The 19346-nt window shown below is 37.4% G+C and overlaps 1 protein-coding gene across 2 annotated transcripts in view; it reads left to right on the top strand.

The window, feature by feature from the left end:
- Positions 1–19293, top strand: part of LOC110663402 (uncharacterized) — a 30740-nt gene extending 11447 nt beyond the window's left edge. For both annotated transcript variants that reach the window (XM_021822690.2, XM_058143895.1), the window contains 10 exons: positions 5267–5430; positions 10336–10526; positions 16998–17052; positions 17137–17209; positions 17651–17752; positions 17886–17982; positions 18058–18183; positions 18266–18504; positions 18619–18759; positions 18936–19293. In XM_021822690.2, coding sequence (XP_021678382.2) covers positions 5267–5430; positions 10336–10526; positions 16998–17052; positions 17137–17209; positions 17651–17752; positions 17886–17982; positions 18058–18183; positions 18266–18504; positions 18619–18759; positions 18936–19142 — 1395 coding nt within the window. In that variant the 3' untranslated portion in view covers positions 19143–19293. The remainder of the gene's footprint in view (positions 1–5266; positions 5431–10335; positions 10527–16997; positions 17053–17136; positions 17210–17650; positions 17753–17885; positions 17983–18057; positions 18184–18265; positions 18505–18618; positions 18760–18935) is intronic.
- Positions 19294–19346: the final 53 nt, after the last annotated feature.

Genomic DNA, 19346 nt, shown 5'->3' with positions numbered 1-19346 from the left:
CAGGGTAATCCTCCTCAGATCGAGAAGACGTTCCCTTGCTGATGTTCCTGCCTTTCCTTGAAGAACCTATTGTGATTGTAGGGAGAGCTCGTTTGAGGGAGCTCTAAACCTCTAGATAATTTGTAAATAATTCTGCCTGCCTTTATTCATGAAATTGTTCTCTTTAAATAGAGATTACACAACAGCATTTTCCAAGATAGGAACCTATAATTAAGGAGCCTATAATCAAGGATTTTTTATTTGAAATAAAAGACTTCTAAAAATAAACATCTTAATCAGGAAACCATTGAAAAATTATTTGCTGCCGTCTTTGATGTTTTCCTTATTCAGTGCCTCGCGTCTCTTATATGCCTTTCCAATGAAAGCATCTGTAACATTACTCTCCTCCTGGAGAAAGAGCATGTCCTCAAGCTCAAAGTGTGGATAAGCTTCTTTAAAATGTGTTACTGTCTCCCAAGTGGCATCAGTTGAAGGTAGACCACACCACTGAACTAATATTTCCCATGTGCCACAATTCAGTCGTGAACGGATAATATGGCAAGGAATAAGGATGACACGACCATCTTCTAAAGGTGGTAAGGATGGAGGAGTACTTGGTAGCTCCCCTTTAAATGCTTTTAGAAGTGACACATGGAAAATATTATGAAGTTTACAATCAGATGGCAACTCTAATTGATAAGCAACTTGGCTAACCTTACGCAACACCTTAAAGGGTCCATAGAACTTTGGCCCAAGCTTGTGGCGCAACTTACCAGCCAGTGATTTCTGGCGATATGGATGTAAACGTAACCAGACTAGGGACTTAGGTGCAAACTCCAAATCATGGTGCCCCTTTTCATCTTATGTTTTCATGCGATGCTGAGCTTGTTGCAATCGATGATGAATATCTTGTAAGACCATGTCTTTGTCCATCAAGGCCTGATCTACTGTTTCAACACGAGAGGAACCAACATCATAGGACAATAAACGGGGAGGGTCACGCCCGTATACCACCTTAAAAGGAGAGGTCAAAAGAGAGGTGTGGAAGGAGGTGTTGTAACAGTACTCAGCCCATGGAATCCATTCTACCAATTTCTTTGGTTTATCACCCACAAAACAACGCAAGTATATTTCAATGGTTCGATTAACCACCTATGTTTGACTGTCAGCTTGTGGATGGTAAGCGAAAGAGAAGGCAAGCTTGGTACCACATAACCGAAAGAGCTCCTTCCAAAAAATACTGGTGAAAATAGTGTCCCTATCACATACTATAGATTCTGGTAGGCCATGCAATTGAACCACCTGCTCAAAAAAAATGTGAGCCACACTAATAGCTGTATAAGGTCGAGCCATTGGAATGAAATGAGCATATTTGGAGAACCGATCAACAATAACAAATAACACAGATTTTCCCATTGACTTTGGCAAGCCATCAATGAAATCCATAGAGATGTCAGCCCAAATCTGTGTAGGAATGTTGAGAGGTTGGAGTAAACCGGCGGGACTTAAATGCTCGGTTTTATTACGCTGACATATAGGGCATGCTGCAACATAATCCCTTATCGTTGATTTCATACCCTTCCAATAAAAATCATGGCATAGTCGCTGCAATGTCTTATTGACTCCTTCATGGGTGGTATCATGAAAATTAGAAAATGGCGGTGCAATTAATGGAGAAGATGATAAAAGATAAACGCTGTTTTTATAGAGGATTAAGCCATCTCGCAAGGTCCACAAAGTGCCCAATTCTCCTGCTGCCACCTTGGTTCGCAAATCCTGAAGCGATTCTGATTCAGCAATTTCCTTTCGGATCTCATAAAAAAATAGAACCTGTGGTTAAGAAATGGCACACAACAACCCTTCTTCCTCAGTTCAGTGGGATAGTGCATCTGCGGCTCTATTTAAGTGACCTGCTTTATATTCGACTCTGAAATCAAAACCCATTAGTTTGCTCACCCAATGCTGTTGGGGCGAGGTGGAGAGCCTTTGGTCGAGCAAATATTTTAGACAGTAGTGATCTGTGCGGATAAGGAATGATCTCCCCCATAAATATGGACGCCAATGTTGGACTGCCTTGGCTAACCCGATTAATTCTCTTTCCTAGGCTGGTAGTTTAAAATGCCTTGCTGCCAATTTTCTACTAAAAAATGCAATGAGATGGCCATGTTGTTGAAGAACTGCCTCAATTCCTCCACCGGAGGCATCACATTCCACAATGAATTCATCGGCAAAATTTGGTAGCTGTAAAACTGGTGCAGCGGCAAGGGCGTGCTTAAGGTTGGTAAAGGAAGCCAAAGCTGATTCAGTCCAGTGGAAGGAGTTGCGTTTCAGCATACTAGTCAAGGGAGCTGCAATCTGGCCATAATTGTGAATGAATTTCCGGTAATACCCAGCCAACCCAAGAAAACCACGAAGTGCAGTCGTGGATTGTGGTTGTGGCCATTCGATGACGGCCTGAATTTTGCTAGAATCGACAGATACACCTGTACTAGAAATAACATGTCCGAGGTATGCTACTTGCGTCTCTCCAAAGGAGCATTTGGACCTTTTAAGAAATAAATGGTGAGCTCACAATAATTCAAGAACCATCCAAATGTGAATCAAGTGTTCATCCCATGTTTTACTGTAAATTAAGATATCGTCGAAGAAGACTAGAACAAAGTGACGAAGGTGCTTACGGAATACCTCATTCACGAGAGCTTGAAAAGTTGAGGGGGCGTTAGTTAGCCCGAAGGGCATTACCATGAACTCAAAGTGCCCATGATGAGTGCGAAAAGCTGTTTTCTCAATGTCAACAGGATCCATTCGAATTTGGTGGTAGCCGGATCGAAGATCTAATTTAGTGAAATATTGCGCCCCATGAAGCTCATCAAGAAATTCTTCCACTACCGGAATGGGAAATTTGTCCTTGACTGTCCGAGCATTGAGCTCTCTGTAATCCACACAAAAGCGTCATGCCCATCTTGCTTGCGAACCAACAGTACAGGTGAAGAGAATGGAGATCTACTGGGACGGATGATGCCTTGTTGAAGCATTTGGTCACATTGTTTCTCGATTTCATATTTTTGCAGGTGGGGATAGCGATAAGGCCGCACCACCACAGGACCTGATCCGGGCTGTAAACAGATGCGATGGTCACAAGCTCAAAGTGGCGGAAGCCCTATTGGTTCAAGAAACAAATCACTAATGTGTTCCAGTAACTGGTCCAGCCTGTTATTGAGGTTCTTTTCCCCCTGTAACAAGTGCACTTGATGCCCCATTTTATTCTGTTGACCTTGGAGAGTGATGGATTTCCCTTGAAGCTCAAAACTCATAGTGAGAGAAGTGAAATTCCAGAGAATTGGTCCCAAAGTTTGGAGCCATTTGACACCTAAGACAATATCAAATCTATCCAAAGGAATAACAAAGAAGTCAGCCATAAAATGATCATTAGCAACATAAAATGATACCGATTGACAAATGCCTTTGCTGGGCACTTTTTCTCCATTAGCAACTAAGACACAGTAGACACTTAAGTCTGTTCGAGGATGGATAGTTAGGTTGAGGTGTTTGGCTGCTGTGCAACTAATGAAATTATGGGTGCTACCCGAGTCTACCAGACCCAGTAGGGAATGACCCTTCATTACGGCTTGTAGTTGCATGGTTCGCGTGTTTTGTATTCTTATAATTGCATGCAAGGAAATTTCTGGCTCTCCTATCTCAACTTGATGGTGATCTAGTGCATCCTTGTTAGGGTCGGCTACTTCCAACCAAAATAATTTTTTGCATTGATGCTCGAATGTATATTGTTCATCACAATTATAGCATAGGCCTTTGGCTCACCTCTCTGTCATTTCTGCTCTGCTTAGCTTTTTAACAAAAGGGGTTGTAACACTTCCAACACTGCTGGTTCCTGACGGTGCGGGTTGTGATGTGTTTTTGGAGGTGCAACCCAATGACAAAGGTGGTAATGATTGCTGGTTTGTGATTATGGTAGTCCTCGCTTGTTGGTTCCGAACCGATCAAGTTGTTGTCGCCTCTCACATGCCCTTGCTAAATTCATTGCAGTTACCAAGTTGGGTGGTTGTTGTAGTTCTACATCCATTCTAATGGTCTCAAGTAATCCAGCCGTGAAGAGGTCTACCTGTTGATCTGATCGAACAGTGGATGCTCTGGCTAATAAAGACTGGAACTGATGTTGATACTCTTCAACGGTACCTGTTTGTTTCAAATTCACAAGCTCACCTAGTGGGTTGCCTTGCAGAGGTGGTCCAAAGCGCAGGTTGCAGTAATCCTTAAAGGTGTTCCATGTTAATCCTGGCTCCTCCTGCTCTAGTTTATAGAACCATAATTGAGCTTCTCCTATCATGTGAAATGCTGCTAGTCCCACCTTGTCTGCCTCCAAAGTTCGTTGATTATAAAAAAATTGTTCTCATCGATGGAGCCACACCAAGGGATCATCGGACCCATTGAAGGAAGGAAAATCTAGTTTGGCATATCGGGGTACTATCAACCCTACTTGTCGTACTTCTGATCTTTCCCCTCTTTGCTATGGGAAGGGAACATGGCTGTTACTATCAGACGTACCATCTTCTTCCTGTGTTGTTTTCTTGCTTGAAGATTTGAAGAATTCCAATAGCTGCCGTGACAACTCATCAACGCGGGATTCTACTCGAGCGTGGGATTCCTGCATTTTCTGAACACAAGTATTGGTTTCCTGCATAAATGTTTCAACTTTATAATGCCAGTTAGGATCACCCATTTCGTTCTGCTCTGATACCAAGTTGTTAAGGGCCCTCGCATAGGATCGAGTCAATGGTCGATGAACAGGGTAATCCTCCTTAGATCGAGAAGACGTTCCCTTGCTGATGTTCCTGCCTTTCCTTGAAGAACCTATTGTGATTGTAGGGAGAGCTCGTTTGAGGGAGCTCTAAACCTCTAGATAATTTGTAAATAATTCTGCCTGCCTTTATTCATGAAATTGTTCTCTTTAAATAGAGATTACATAACAGCATTTTCCAAGATAGGAACCTATAATTAAGGAGCCTATAATCAAGGATTTTTTATTTGAAATAAAAGACTTCTAAAAATGAACATCTTAATCAGGAAACCATTGAAAAATTATTTGCTGCCATCTTTGATGTTTTCCTTATTCAGTGCCTCGCGTCTCTTATATGCCTTTCCAATGAAAGCATCTGTAACACCAAGCAATTGTTGAATATTTAATAATGCCCTTTTTTTTCAACATTCACTTTGGTTGTTAGAGCCGTTTCTTGTGCGATATTAAGCTTCGATTTTGTATTCATAGGTCCAAAACTGGAACTCCTTGATTGGACCATTGATTGACAAGATGTTTGCAGAGCCAGCAAATGCAACTATTGTGCGGTTTTTAAGTTGTATAAGTGAATACCTAGCAGAAGCTGCGGATGTAGTACTTTCTCGTGTCCTGTTGCAGATTAAGCCACAGGAAGGGTAAGTACTTGATAATGTTATGATCTGTATTTTTAATTTTGAAATGCATTGCCTGTTGCTTTTGGTTTCATTGTAATTGCTTTGATTTCTAATTTTTGTTTGTTAGAATTTCTAATTTCATCAAGTGTGTTATTTGTGTTCTGTTTGATTTAACCTAATTCATGGGTGGTAAGAACATGTTTACTATTGAGCTTATCTGATGCATGTAGGGCAGATGCATATTCAACTCTCCCTTTGGAAAATGTTCTGCACACATCAACATAGATAAATTTTTCAAGTAGTGATCCATTTAGTCAACAACTAACAATTTCATCTGCTAATTTATATTTATTTTAGAAGGGCATTAACTATGTATTGAATATTCAACTAGGAAGGGTCATAAACAACAATTTACATGTTCTTGACGTAGTTAATACTTTGATCTGCAGCACAATTATTTTTTTGGTTTGGTTTATTTGGTTATTTCAGCTTTGATATCTTAAACCAGTATTTAGTAATTTGCAAGGGAGAGAATTTCATTGGCTACGGTTAACAAAGAAAAGATGTTAAACGGAGGGAGAAAAGAAGGGAATTTTTTGTTTTATTTAGAGGATTCTAAATGATTCTAACACCCCTCAATTTTTTTTTTTACTTTTTGGGGAAAAAGGGCATTGTTTGGCTTCATGTTACTCTGTTTTCCAGGAATTCTTTCCCTTTTCTTTTTGGGTGGGGGCGAGATTAAGAAAAAAAAAAAAAAAAAACTGAGGGCTTATTTTGCATTGTTGTTGTATTTTGCTGCTGCTGTTTTGAAAACTGCCGATTACAAAACTGCTGTTTTGAAAAGCAGTTCCCCTATTTGGTAATAAAATAAAAAACTGTTGTTAAGTCATGTTATGTGTTTAGTTAAAATTGTAGTTTAAAATATTGTTATAGGCAAAATGACCAAAACGGACGTATAGCCATTAATAATTTTTTTTGTTCATATTAAATTTTTATAATTATATCCACTTTATATAATGAAATGGATTTGATTTTGACATTTTTAAATTGATGAAATATTAATAAAAATCAATAATACTTGTCAAATATATTTTCTTTTTATAACAATGGGTTAGTAACAAAATGTTTCTTCTTCATTTTCAATTCTCTACATCTGGGGAGGTGGCAATTGATATAAAGGAGTCTGCATTTAATTGTAGGCTTCTTGCATGTTTCTGTGTAATTGACCTAGATTTACATATTTGCTTATACTTTTTTGGACTGTTGATACAAGTTTATTTTGCAAAAGTTTCTCAAAACTTAAAAAACAAAGATAATGAAAAACAATGGCTTGTGTATAATATTAAAACAGAGACATTTAAAAATGCCAAAGAAAACATCAAGAAACAGATAAATGATCAACAAGCAGAATATGGTCTGAATGCAAGTAGGGAAGCCAAGCATATATAGGAGAGTTATTAAATGGCTATTTGGCTTGATTTTTGGCCTCCCAAAATGCAAATCTAAAATCTCTAGAGATATATCTTATAGGGGTTTATAGAATGCTTGGGTCCTGGTACTGCTTCTGTGTCAGTAATGCAAATATAAGAGTTACTATATTTTCCTGATTAATAGAAACAAAGTACTAGACTTCAGGAAATATTAATCAGATCTTTATAAATTTTATAATATCTTGGACTGATATTATGTGATGCTTCAATGTAGCTAAGCCTTTGATGCATTGGAGATTGTGGATTTGCACCATTTGATGGAGGAATGCCAATGAGACCACAAATTCACCATGAAAACTGAAATTAAGAATTTGCTTGATATTTAGTGAAGAAATTAAGAATCACAGTGATGAAAACAAAGTTGAAATTCAAAATTTTAAACCTTTTTTCTCAAAATTATGAGCACCAAGGAAAATCATCTTAAAAAATTATGACCTCCTGCCAAATAAAGCTTATTAATTGTCATATTCATAAACACTCACAAATTAATATTCTAAGCATTCTCTTCTTGAAGTTGATAGCATGTGACTTCTGAAAGGTTTTGAACTTCCAAAAAGTCTTCAAAAACTGGTGTGTTGATTTCAACTTCCGTGTTATGGACCTAGAACAAGAACAAACTATCTCAATTTAATCCCTTCCACAGTCCTTTTAGAACATTAAGAAAAAAGATCATTTGAACTGACATTAATCGTAAGTATTGGCAGGTAAGGAGAGCTTTTAATCAAACAGAGAACACAGAAACCTCATCCACCTCCTCAAAACATATTGCAAGAAATATAAGAGTTTTTAGATGATTGAAAGAAGTAGGAAGCCTCTCTAGGATATATACTGCGGCCAAAATCTTTAAGAAAATGCCAAAAGGAGAAAAACATTAAGAAAGTACTCAAGGAAACATTATCAAATAAATAAAAATGGAATAGCCACTAATTAAGTAATATATTTTACCACCATAAAACATAGTTACCCAGAACGCAGAACATCTTGGATCGTGGTACTAGTACGGGTACGCGATTCGCCACTTAGCTAAATATAGGGTACGCAGGGAGTAGACTTAATTGGTACATTAATTCAGTACGCGATACGTGAATTATATCAATTCAATTTGTGATACATAAATTACAATTAATTAGTATAATCTTTATTCTGAAAACAACCAATAAAATAATTTCTTTTGGTTTCATAATTTTTAAATTTTTTATGTTGTATATATTTTACAAGATTAATATTAGTAAAAGAAATTTTCAAAAATCTAATTTTTTTATAATATACTATTAAATTTTTTTATCAATTAAATTTTAAAAAATAATAGTATTTTGAATAGAATGGGCTTTTAATTGATATTTAGTGGGCTTTATAATTTAAGAGCTCAATGGTATGTATAACACATTATAATTACTTAATAGGCCTTATTAGACTTAATAGCATGTGAAACCAGCAATCCATATTCACTATCACCTAAGCCAACAAAGATTAAAACAGTAATGTAGAGAGAGAATGAGAGATATGAGACTTCTTTTAGAAAGTTTCTCTTTCTTCCTCTTCTTAAGGCTTCATAGCTGTTGCTGCTTATTGTTTTTTGTTCTTACTTCTTCTCTTCCTCTTTTTTTCTTCTTTGCATACTAACATCCCAGGTACCCTTTTTTTATTAAAAAGAAAGAGAAGAAAAAATAAGAAGAAATGAATAGCGTCTTCTTCTTCTTCCCTTTGATTTTGTGTTGAATATAGTGAAATGAGATCGCTTGATTTGGAGACCCAAAATGCGTTCCCAAGCGATTTGCAACGCAAATGTCTCGCGTTTTGGAACGGCCGATCTAGGTTGCGGAACCCAAGGGGGTTAGGAGAATCTGGCAACTATAATTAAAAACCAACATGCAGGTGCTCTACACTGAGCAGACGATGAAAAACATCAAGCATTTTGTTAGTTTTAATTTCTCCAATAATGGGCATTTCAAGATCAAATTTTGTACAACATTGATGCCAAAATAGACATTGTCAAAGGTTGCGGGAAAACCCATTCCAACCCACCAGTAATTCAAAACTGGTTGTCTTCATTTCCAGCACAGAGTATAAGAACTCATTGACAACTGTATGAACAGCAACCTTAATTGTCTCCTCCCATGGTGATTGATTTTAGAAGTACAATGAAATTATGAAAAGCTAGGGTTTCAGATAACTATGGAGAGAGAAATTGAAAGACGAGGAAAAGGAGAAGAGAGCGTAAGGAGAAGACAACAATTCAACAAGAAAGAGATCCATGTGGCTGACGAAAACCAAATCTTATATAGTGGCATTTTCGTAGTTGTTTTAAACTAAAATATAAAAACTGCTGCTCAGTCATTGTGAAACTGCCGTTTTGGAAAAAGCATCAATTTTGATGCTTTTCCAAAACCTTGGTCTGGAATAGGCTAAACCATTGTTTCAATATTAAGCAAACATATTTTAAAACTACTTTTTAGTCAAAACCAGTTTTATATCATCTGAAATGCAACCCCAAATGAAGCCTAAATGAAATATGCTGATGCGGAGCATTTCGGAATATCAGCCCTTACACCCCAGGTTGCGTGACAAGCAGCTGTTAAAGAATGGGCACCAGCAGACCTTCACGCACCCATGGGCATGTGTCCCTCAAGCCAGCAGCATAATTCAGGTTTAACAGCTCCAAAACACATCAAACACATCTTCAAGTGGGTCCCAAGCTTGTATGGGCAGTCTTGCTTGGGGCAGAGGGAAAATACTGCTCAGGAGATTCCTTCTGGTTGTCTCTTAGAATTCCAATTAAGCTTGGTTGATGCTTATGTTGGTTTTGCTAGTAATCATACTGTAAGGGAAAGTTTAGTTGAAGTTATATTCCTTGTTTGGGATCATTTCAATCAAATATTAATTACTGAAAATTTTCCCAGTTATTTGGGGAAACTTTGGTTCCCAACTCTATCATGAATGCTACCAGTTAATACTCTTACTACCATGAATATCTGAAACCCCACAGTTCATATCTTGATAATTATATTGGGGATATATGGATTCTGTCAATTTTAACTTCCGTGCACATTCTCATTTTTTATATATTGCACTTGAGTGAAAAATTTAGGAGGAGAACCTTATTTGCATTGATTTGCTGATAATTTACATGGTTGCTTTTTTGATGTCCACATGCATATACTTAAGAGTTGTGGTTAACAAAGTATCTGGTGCATAGCCTCTGGGAAGTTTATTCTCCGATCACATTAAGTTTGTAAACATCATCTACTTGTATGGTAATTTTTATGTGGCTGAAGTCGTGCTGTTTGTATATTACTTGCCAATCAAACAAGAATTTAATTTCAGGTCCTCAACAGATTGCTTTTTAGTACATGCTTTTAGTAAAATCTCAGAGAATTTGCTCTGATGTTGATGGTACTATTTTTACCTGTGAATCATGTTGCATTTTTTCCAACAGGATCAGCAAGGGCTTCTTGTCCAGATGGGAGAGTAAATCCTGCACGAGTGAGGAGTTGATGAAAATGGAACAATCTTTATTTGAGCGCCTTTGTCCATTACTTATCATTCGGATGCTTCCATTGGGAGTTTTTGATGACCTGAATTCTCATACTATGTACGGTCAACTTCCCATCCAAGGCATTACTCATGGTGTGTTTTTGTAATTTAATATCTCTTCTTTTTACAATCAGAAGCTCCATGAGTTGATTATACAGTTGCTTCTTGTTGTGAAGTTCAATTTCAAGTGCATAACCCAGTGCTTAGCTCTTTATTCCCGTTTCAATTATATAATTTTTCATAGATCTGAGTGAAGTTTTTAACCATACACTTGGCTGCTCTTACCTGATTGAATTGCAAACCTGTTAGACGGTACATGATAGGCAAACCAGTTTTTATTTCTTTAAGGTTCTATTTCGTTCAACTTTTTGCTTTTGGCATTCTAAACAATTCTTTTAACAGATTTTGATTTTGTTGTAATGCAAAAGTAACAATAAGAAGGCATAATTGGAAAATATATGAATTTTCCTTTAAATGGTAGAGGCAAAAGGCAATTTTAGAAATAAAAAAAAATTTAAATTTTCTTATAAAGCAATTCTTTTGCTTTTCAAAATTTACTTTTAGCTATCTAATAAATCATTGCATAATACAAAGAAAAAGAAAAAGAAAAATAAAAAAGGGATGCAAGTTTAGCAATGCCTGTTATGGAAAGTCAATCACTATATTATTTCTCTGTATATTCTGTATTCCTATTTAGGATTTCTTCTTATTAGTAGAACACAATTAAATGAATCAATTGTATATATATACCTATGTACAGATTAATTGAAATTAAGGAGAATCATCTCTTTCTACATGGTATCAGAGCTGGTTCATTAAAGAATCTAAATCTGGAATTTCTTTCTTGTTTGTTTCTGGACTAAAACCCACTGTTATCTTAGGTCATCTATCTAGGGTGACTATTTGTTCTCACCACCCAGCTCCGGAGAGTCCTTGGTGGCCGACCGGCTGTCCCCTCTGATAAGGTCGCCGAAATCCAAGCGCATGAGGCTCGCGCCCAACTCAGGTTCTCGCTGTTTCTTCACTCGCTGGCGCGTGGAGGTGCGTCTGTCGGCCGTTTTGACTCCGATCAGCATCGCCGGCGTCGCCTCAACCCCCTCATTCCACCACTGTGTGCTGTTGCCTGGTCCAGTACACCATTAAAGGACTTCTGAGGTTTGCCTCTCAGATCCTCTTTCGGTATTTGCTTGACTTGTGATTTTGGGTTATTTTGCAGCTGTAAGTACTATGGATTAGCGTTTCGGTTAGTTTTCTTTGTCTCAACAAATGGCAGACAATAAGAATGTTATTTCTAATGTGATTCCGGTGATAACTAAGATCACGGAACACAAACTTAATGGTTCGAATTACCTGGAGTGGAGTAAGACTGTTAAGATCTATTTGCGTAGCATTGATAAGGTGATCACCTTACTAAAGACCTACCTACTGATGATACACGGCAAACTTGGCTAAGGGAGGATGCTCGGTTGTTTTTGCAACTTCGGAACTCGATTCACGATGAGGTAATTAGTTTAATTAATCACTGTGAATTTGTTAATAAATTGATGGATTACTTAGCTTTTTTGTATTCTGGTAAAGGGAATATCTCCCGTATTTATGATGTTTGTAAGGCATTCTACCGTGCTGAGAAAGATGATAAGTCTCTCATGGCTTATTTTATGGATTTTAAACGGGTATATGAGGAACTTAATGTATTGTTGCCTTTTAATCCTGATGTTAAAGTTCAGCAGGCTCAATGAGAGCAACTGGCTGTTATAAGTTTTCTTGCAGGCCTTCCTTCAGAGTATGAGGCTGCTAAATCTCATATTTTCTCAAGTTCTGAGATTTCCTCTTTGCATGATACGTTCACACGGGTCCTTCGTACAGAGAGTACTCAATCTTCACAACCTGACAGTAGTGCTCTTATTAGCCGTAATCCAAATGGACAACAGGGTAATAGAAGAGGAAGTAGAGGAGGAATTACAGGCAACAGAGGTAATCAGCGTAATGGGGAGGCTAGTTCTAATTAGGACTCAAGAGGAGTCATTTGTTATTATTGCTATGAGCCTGGCCATACAAAATATAATTGTCCGCAATTTCAGAGGAAAAATCAGCGATCGCAGATGGCAAATATGGCAGCAGAGGATTCTACAATATCTTCCTCTGAGAAAATCGTTTTGGTATCTGCAGAGAAATTTGCACAGTTTTCTCAGTATCAGGCATTTCTAAAGCCTACCAGTTCCCCTGTCACTGCTATCGCTGAGTCAGGTAAATCCACTACATGCCTTGTGTCTTCCTCATCCAAATGGGTTATTGATTCTGGTGCGACAGATCACATGACAGGTAATTCTAGTCTTCTATCTGCTTTTCAGTCTAATCTCACTTCCTCTACTGTTACTTTAGTTGATGGTTCTACTTCTTGTGTCATGGGTTCTGGAACTGCGAACCCGACTTCGTCAATTTCTTTATCATCTGTTTTGTGTCTATCAAAATTCTCTTTTAATTTACTTTCTGTTAGTAAACTTACTCGTACCTTAAATTGTTCTATTTCCTTTTTTTCTGACCAGTGTTTGTTTCAGGATCTTACGACGAAGCAGATTATTGGTAGAGGACGTGAGTCAGGTGGTCTCTACATTCTGGAAAATCATGTACCGGGGTCGCTTGTTTGCTCCGGTACCTTAACACCTCTTGAAGCTCATTGTAGATTGGGCCATCATTCTTTGTCTACCATGAAGAAGCTGTGTCCTCAGTTTCAGTCTTTATCAGTACTAGAATGTGAGTCGTGTCAGTTTGCAAAACATCATCGTTTGCCTTCTGTGTCTAGAGTCAATAAACGGGCTTCATCCCATTTTGAGTTAATTCATTCTAATGTTTGGGGTCCTTGTTCTGTTACTTCTAAAACTGGATTTCGTTATTTTGTTACTTTTGTTGATGATTATTCTCGTGTTACATGGTTATATTTAATGAAGAATCGTTCTGAGTTATTTTCTATCTTTTGTGCCTTTTGTAATGAAGTCAAAACTCAATTTAATATTTCTGTGCGCATATTAAGAAGTGACAATGCCAAAGAATATTTTTCAGCACAATTTTAGTCTTATATGACACAAAATGGCATTCTTCATCAGTTTTCCTGTATTGATACCCCATCCCAAAATGGCGTGGCTGAAATAAAAAATCAGTATCTTCTTGAGGTAACTCGTGCTATTCTTTTTCATATGAAAGTTCCTGGATGCAGTTTCTACGGCATATTTTTGATCAATCGTATGTCGTCTTCTGTCCTTAATGGGGATATTTCTTATACTGCTTTGTTTCCTACAAAATCTTTGTTCCCTGTTGAACCCCGTATTTTTTTTTGCACCTGTTTTGTGCGTGATGTTCGCCCACAGGTTACTAAATTATATCCGAAGTCTCTCAAATGTGTCCTCCTTGGATACTCCTGGCTCTAAAAAGAGTACTGTTGTTTCTTTCCTACTCTTAATCGTTATCTTGTTTCTGCAGATATCACATTTTTTGAGTCCACTCCATTCTTTCCTCAATCATCTGTGTATGAGAGTCAGGGGGAGGAGGATGATCTCTTAATATAAACTGTCCAACCAATGTCTAGTCCTCTCCCACAGCTTGTTCCTTCTGTCTCTAGACCTAATCGACCTCCCATTGTTCATGTTTTTTCCTGGAGATTGGAGATTCCTGACTCAGATCCTCCACCAGCTATTTCGTTGGGAGATCCTGTACCTCATATTGATCATGATTCTGACACAGACTTACCCATTACTCTTCGTAAAGGTAAGCGTTCATGCACTTACCCTATCTCTACTTTTGTTTCTTATAATCAATTGTCTTCTTGTTCACGGTGTTTTGTTACTTCTTTAGACTCTGTTCCTATCCCTAATACTGTTGGTGAGGCACTGTCTCATCCTGGTTGGTGTGCTACTATGAAAAAGGAAATGGAGGCTTTAGATGCTAATGGTACATGGAAACTGTTGTCTTTGCCCACTGGTAAGAAAGCTATTGGTTGCAAATGGGTATTTACAGTAAAGGTGAATCCTGATGGTTCTGTGGCTAGGTTAAAAGCACGCCTTGTGGCAAAAGGATATGCTCAGGCATATGGGGTTGATTACTCCGACACTTTTTCTCCTGTAGCTAAACTTACTTCTGTTCGCTTGTTTATCTCTTTAGCAGCTACATATGATTGGCCTCTGCACCAATTGGATATCAAGAATGCTTTCCTTCATGGTGATCTTCAGGAGGAGGTGTATATGGAGCAACCACCTGGGTTTGTTGCTCAGGGGGAGTTGGGTAAAGTTTGTAGGCTTCGGAAGTCTCTTTATGGCTTGAAACAAAGTCTTAGGACCTGGTTTGGGAGATTCAATGAAGCAATACAGGAATTTGGTATGCAAAAGAGTAAGTGTGATCACTCAGTATTTTATAGGCAATCTGAGGTTGGCCTAATTCTCCTGGTAGTCTATGTGGATGACATTGTCATCACTGGGAGTGACTCTGCAGGTATTTCATCTCTTAAAACCTTCCTCCAAACCCAGTTTCAGACCAAAGACTTGGGCTTGTTGAAGTATTTCTTGGGTATTGAAGTTATGAGAAGTAAGAAGGGTATTTTCTTGTTTCAAAGAAAATATGTCCTCGATCTATTGACAGAGACAGGAAAATTAGGTGCTAAGCCTTGCAGTACACCAATGACTCCAAATTTATAACTTTTAGCAGGGGATAGTGAGTTGTTTGAAGATCCAGAGAGATACAGGAGATTGGTAGGAAAATTGAACTACCTTACAGTCACTCGTCTTGACATTGCTTATGCCGTTAGTGTGGTAAGTCAGTTTATGTCTTCCCCAACTGTTGCTCATTGGGAAGCCTTGGGACAAATCTTGTGTTATCTGAAGGGCGCTCTAGGAAGAGGTTTGTTATATGGTAATCATGGGCATTTGAATGTTGAATGTTTTTCAGATGCCGACTGGGCTGGATCTAAGGTTGACAGGAGGTCAACTACTGGATATTGCGTTTTTGTTGGAGGAAATTTGGTGTCTTGGAGAAGCAAGAAACAGAGTGTAGTTTCTCGATCTAGTGCTGAATCGGAATACAGAGCCATGGCACAATCAGTATGTGAGGTAATGTGGATACTTAAATTACTAGATGAGACAGGTTTCAAGACCTCCTTGCCTGCGAAATTGTGGTGTGATAATCAAGCTGCTCTCCATATTGCTCCTAATCCAGTGTTTCATGAGCGGACCAAACATATTGATATTGATTGTCACTTTGTTCGTGAAAAGATTCAACAACAGATCATCTCAACAGGATACATCAAAACTGGAGAGCAGTTAGGAGATATTTTCACAAAAACTCTGAATGGAGCTAGGATTAACTACATTTGTAACAAGTTGGGTATGATTAACATCTATGCTCCAACTTGAGGGGGAGTGTTATGGAAAGTCAATCACTATATTATTTCTCTGTATATTCTGTATTCCTATTTAGGATTTCTTCCTATTAGTAGAACACAATTAAAGGAATCAATTGTATATATATACCCATGTACAGATTAATTGAAATTAAGGAGAATCATCTCTTTCTACAATGCCAAAGTACCATGTCTTTGTTTCCCAATACCCTTCTAGTATTGTCCAGACTGGACCCAAAACAATCCAACAATTCTATGCATGACTATGATCATGAGATACGAAGAATTTCTGAAATGCCTATGTTGTGGATGAAATGTTAACGGATGACTCCAGCACTCCAGTAAAAGTATGTGATGTAGTATAATTATATGTGTAAGGATAAGCCGATGAAGCACTTAGGTTTTAATGGCTTCATTACTTGGTGCACAATGAAAATTGTAGTTATAGCATGTATCTTTGCCAATTTACAAGCTTTGTTGAGGATGGAATCTCTCCAAATTAGTTATTGAGTTGTTGATAGCTAAAATAAAAACATTATTATCACCTCCTCATAAGTTCATACTGCGTTTGTTATTATTATTATTATTATTATTATTATTATTATTATTATTATTATAGGATGGGAAGTTGTCAGGGCTTGAACCTCTGACTTTTTGCACAAAGAGGTAGGCACTTGATCACTAAGCAACTAGCCTAATGTCAACTTATACTGGGTATTGAAAAATATCTATCAAAGTCAAGTGCGCCTAAATATACTTTTTTTACAGTACATGAAAAATAAAAGATATAGGTAAAAAGAATTTTGCAGTAGGGGATAAATTTAATGTTTGCCAGACAGTATTTCATTCTTGTTGTCTATTTTGAAATAACGTGTACCATGAAGGGCAAATATTCCTAGTGAGTAGTGAAATTTGTTAAAGGAATCCTCATTTGCTTAGCTTGAAACAACTCAGCCATGGACTTTGGTAAACTGATGTACTAGAGATCCTCTTTATTCCATTTATGCAACAATGCTCTAGTTATCTTATTAATTATATGCTTAATCCAATCCATTCATGATATCAGTGAATCCCAGCTATGAAGTGGCTGCTTCATTTTCATAATTCATCATTCTACTTAGTTTACTGGCAGTTTGTTGACGTCACTAACTTCCGGTTTTTGTCTGATGCAATTTCAGAATGGGAAGATATCAATGTTGTTGATGAGTGTGTTGCTGCATTCCTTCTACAGAGGTTAAATCCATGAGCATAAATATCTTCAAGCTTCAGTTACATGAAAAATAATCTGATGTTTTTTATTTATTTCTGTTATTGTAGGGCGTTTAATAAGTACGAATTTGAAGATGTAAGAAAACTTGCTGCTGAGCTCTGTGGCCGCATTCATCCTCAGGTACCTCGGAAGGGACACATTACCTTAGCTTATTTTCTGCTAATGCATCTTCCTCGGGAGAACTGTTAGTAGCTGCAATTTTGGCATTTACTATAATATGGTTTATGCTTGTTTATATATGCTAAGGTACATATTTCTGATTCTCAAAATCCATTTAAGATTTTTACTTCCTATACACGACTCACAGTTAATGTAGCTTCTATATTTTGTTTGAAACATTATTTGACTGCAAGATTTACCCAGAATAGGAAGAAATCTTCTCTTTGCCATTTTTATTGTCCTTTCTCATTGATTAGATCATCCAGCATATTACAACAATTATACCATGTGATACATATAAGAGTCCATTTTAATCTTCTTCTTCCCTTTTCTGGAAAGAATTTCATAGTGTTCTTGCAGAATTAGAATTAAATTTGATCAAAGCTGTTCTTTATTTTGTAGGTGCTCCTTACGATTGTTTCCTCCTTATTAGAACATGCTGCAATTTCTCACGATATACTAAGGATAAAAGCTTGTCTATTTGCCATTTGCTCTTCTCTTATGGTAAGTGACTTCTGTCAATATCATATAGTGTCATCTCAAGCAGCGAAAGCTGTTTGTCTTCACATTTGTTTTAATTCTAAGTGTCTCATGCAATTATGTTCCAGCTAATCGTATTTCTTATCATGTTTTATAGGTTAGAGGGAGTGATTCAGTTTCTCATCCTGCAATTCTTCAAATCAGGAAAACTATAGAGACAGTTGTGTTGTGGCCGTCTTTAGATGGGGATGAAGGTAGATATTCCCATTCTTTTGCTGATCCAATTATCATAGTTTGAAATTGATGCCTATGAATTTCTTCCATTTCAGTTTCCAAAGCACAACATGGATGCATTGACTGCTTGGCACTGATGATATGTGCTGAACTGCAAGCTCTCAAATCATTTAAGGACTCCTCAGAGAAGTATAGCACTATTGGGAAGACGAGAAATTCTGGTTGGGATCGCATCCTTACTTCCTAGAATGAGCTTTCATGTTACTAATTAGGCATATTTGACCTCTTTCGTTCAAAATGCAGGGAATGATGCCTCAGATAACTCTGCTCTGGCCTATGTAATCCATCAACTGACAAATGATAAAAAAGAAGTTTCTATCTCCACAATAAGGAGTGAAAAAAATGAATTTGATGCACCAGTTCCACATTCTTTTCGTCTTTGTATGGCTAACACTCTCATAAGTGCTTGCCAGAAGATATCAGATTCTGGCAAGAAATCTTTTGCTCGAAGAACTCTTCCAAATCTTATTCATTCTGTTGAGGTAGTTTGGTTATTTGTTTGACTATTTTTACCACACACACAAACGCACCCCAAAAAAAAAAAAGAGAGAGATTCTTTTTTTTAAAAAAAAACTCATTTTCTATCCTTTGTGCAGATGATAATGCATGCAGAGATCAGAGCTGCTTGTGTTCAGGTTCTGTTTTCAGCTGTGTACCATCTAAAGTCTGCAATCCTTCCATATTCAGTTGATCTTCTTAAACTCTCCGTGAAAGTTCTTAGGGAAGGTTCTGAGAAGGTATTAAACCCTAGTTTGTACAATTTTACGTGGCGTTCAGAACTATGTCGGTCTTTATTAATTATTCATATTATTCCGAAAACATTGTTTTCCCATATTCTTCCTCACCTTGTGCCTTTATTTTTAGAACTTGCTTTGCATTATCACTCAATTGGTGCCTTTTCATTGTCCATTAGGAAAAGATGGCAGGTGCAAAGCTAGTGGCATCACTCATGGGCAGTGAAGATGCCATTTTGGAAAGCATATCAGAGGGATTGCTAGAAGCCAGACAAGTGCTCTTAAGCATATCTTCTTCGGATCCTTCACATGACTTGCGAGTAGTATGCAAGAAGTTGCTTGCATGCATAACTTCTCCTTCAGTTCCAACGAAGTACTTAGCCTAACTTGCACAGAAGACTTACATTTTCCTCAATAAATTCTGAATATGATAGTTGTACTTCATGTAATATAGTTTTCAAATGAAAAAGTCTTCTAATAACAGACTAATTTTGCATAAAGTTTCCTAATAACACTATTTTCTTCGGACCCTTCAAATGATTTAGTCTATGTTTAGATAGAGTATATGGAGTTTTTTAAAGTAAGGTAAT

This window comes from Hevea brasiliensis, chromosome 3 (assembly GCF_030052815.1).
Source record: "Hevea brasiliensis isolate MT/VB/25A 57/8 chromosome 3, ASM3005281v1, whole genome shotgun sequence".
NCBI lineage: Eukaryota > Viridiplantae > Streptophyta > Magnoliopsida > Malpighiales > Euphorbiaceae > Hevea > Hevea brasiliensis.
This window is presented reverse-complemented; position numbering and strand designations above follow the sequence as displayed.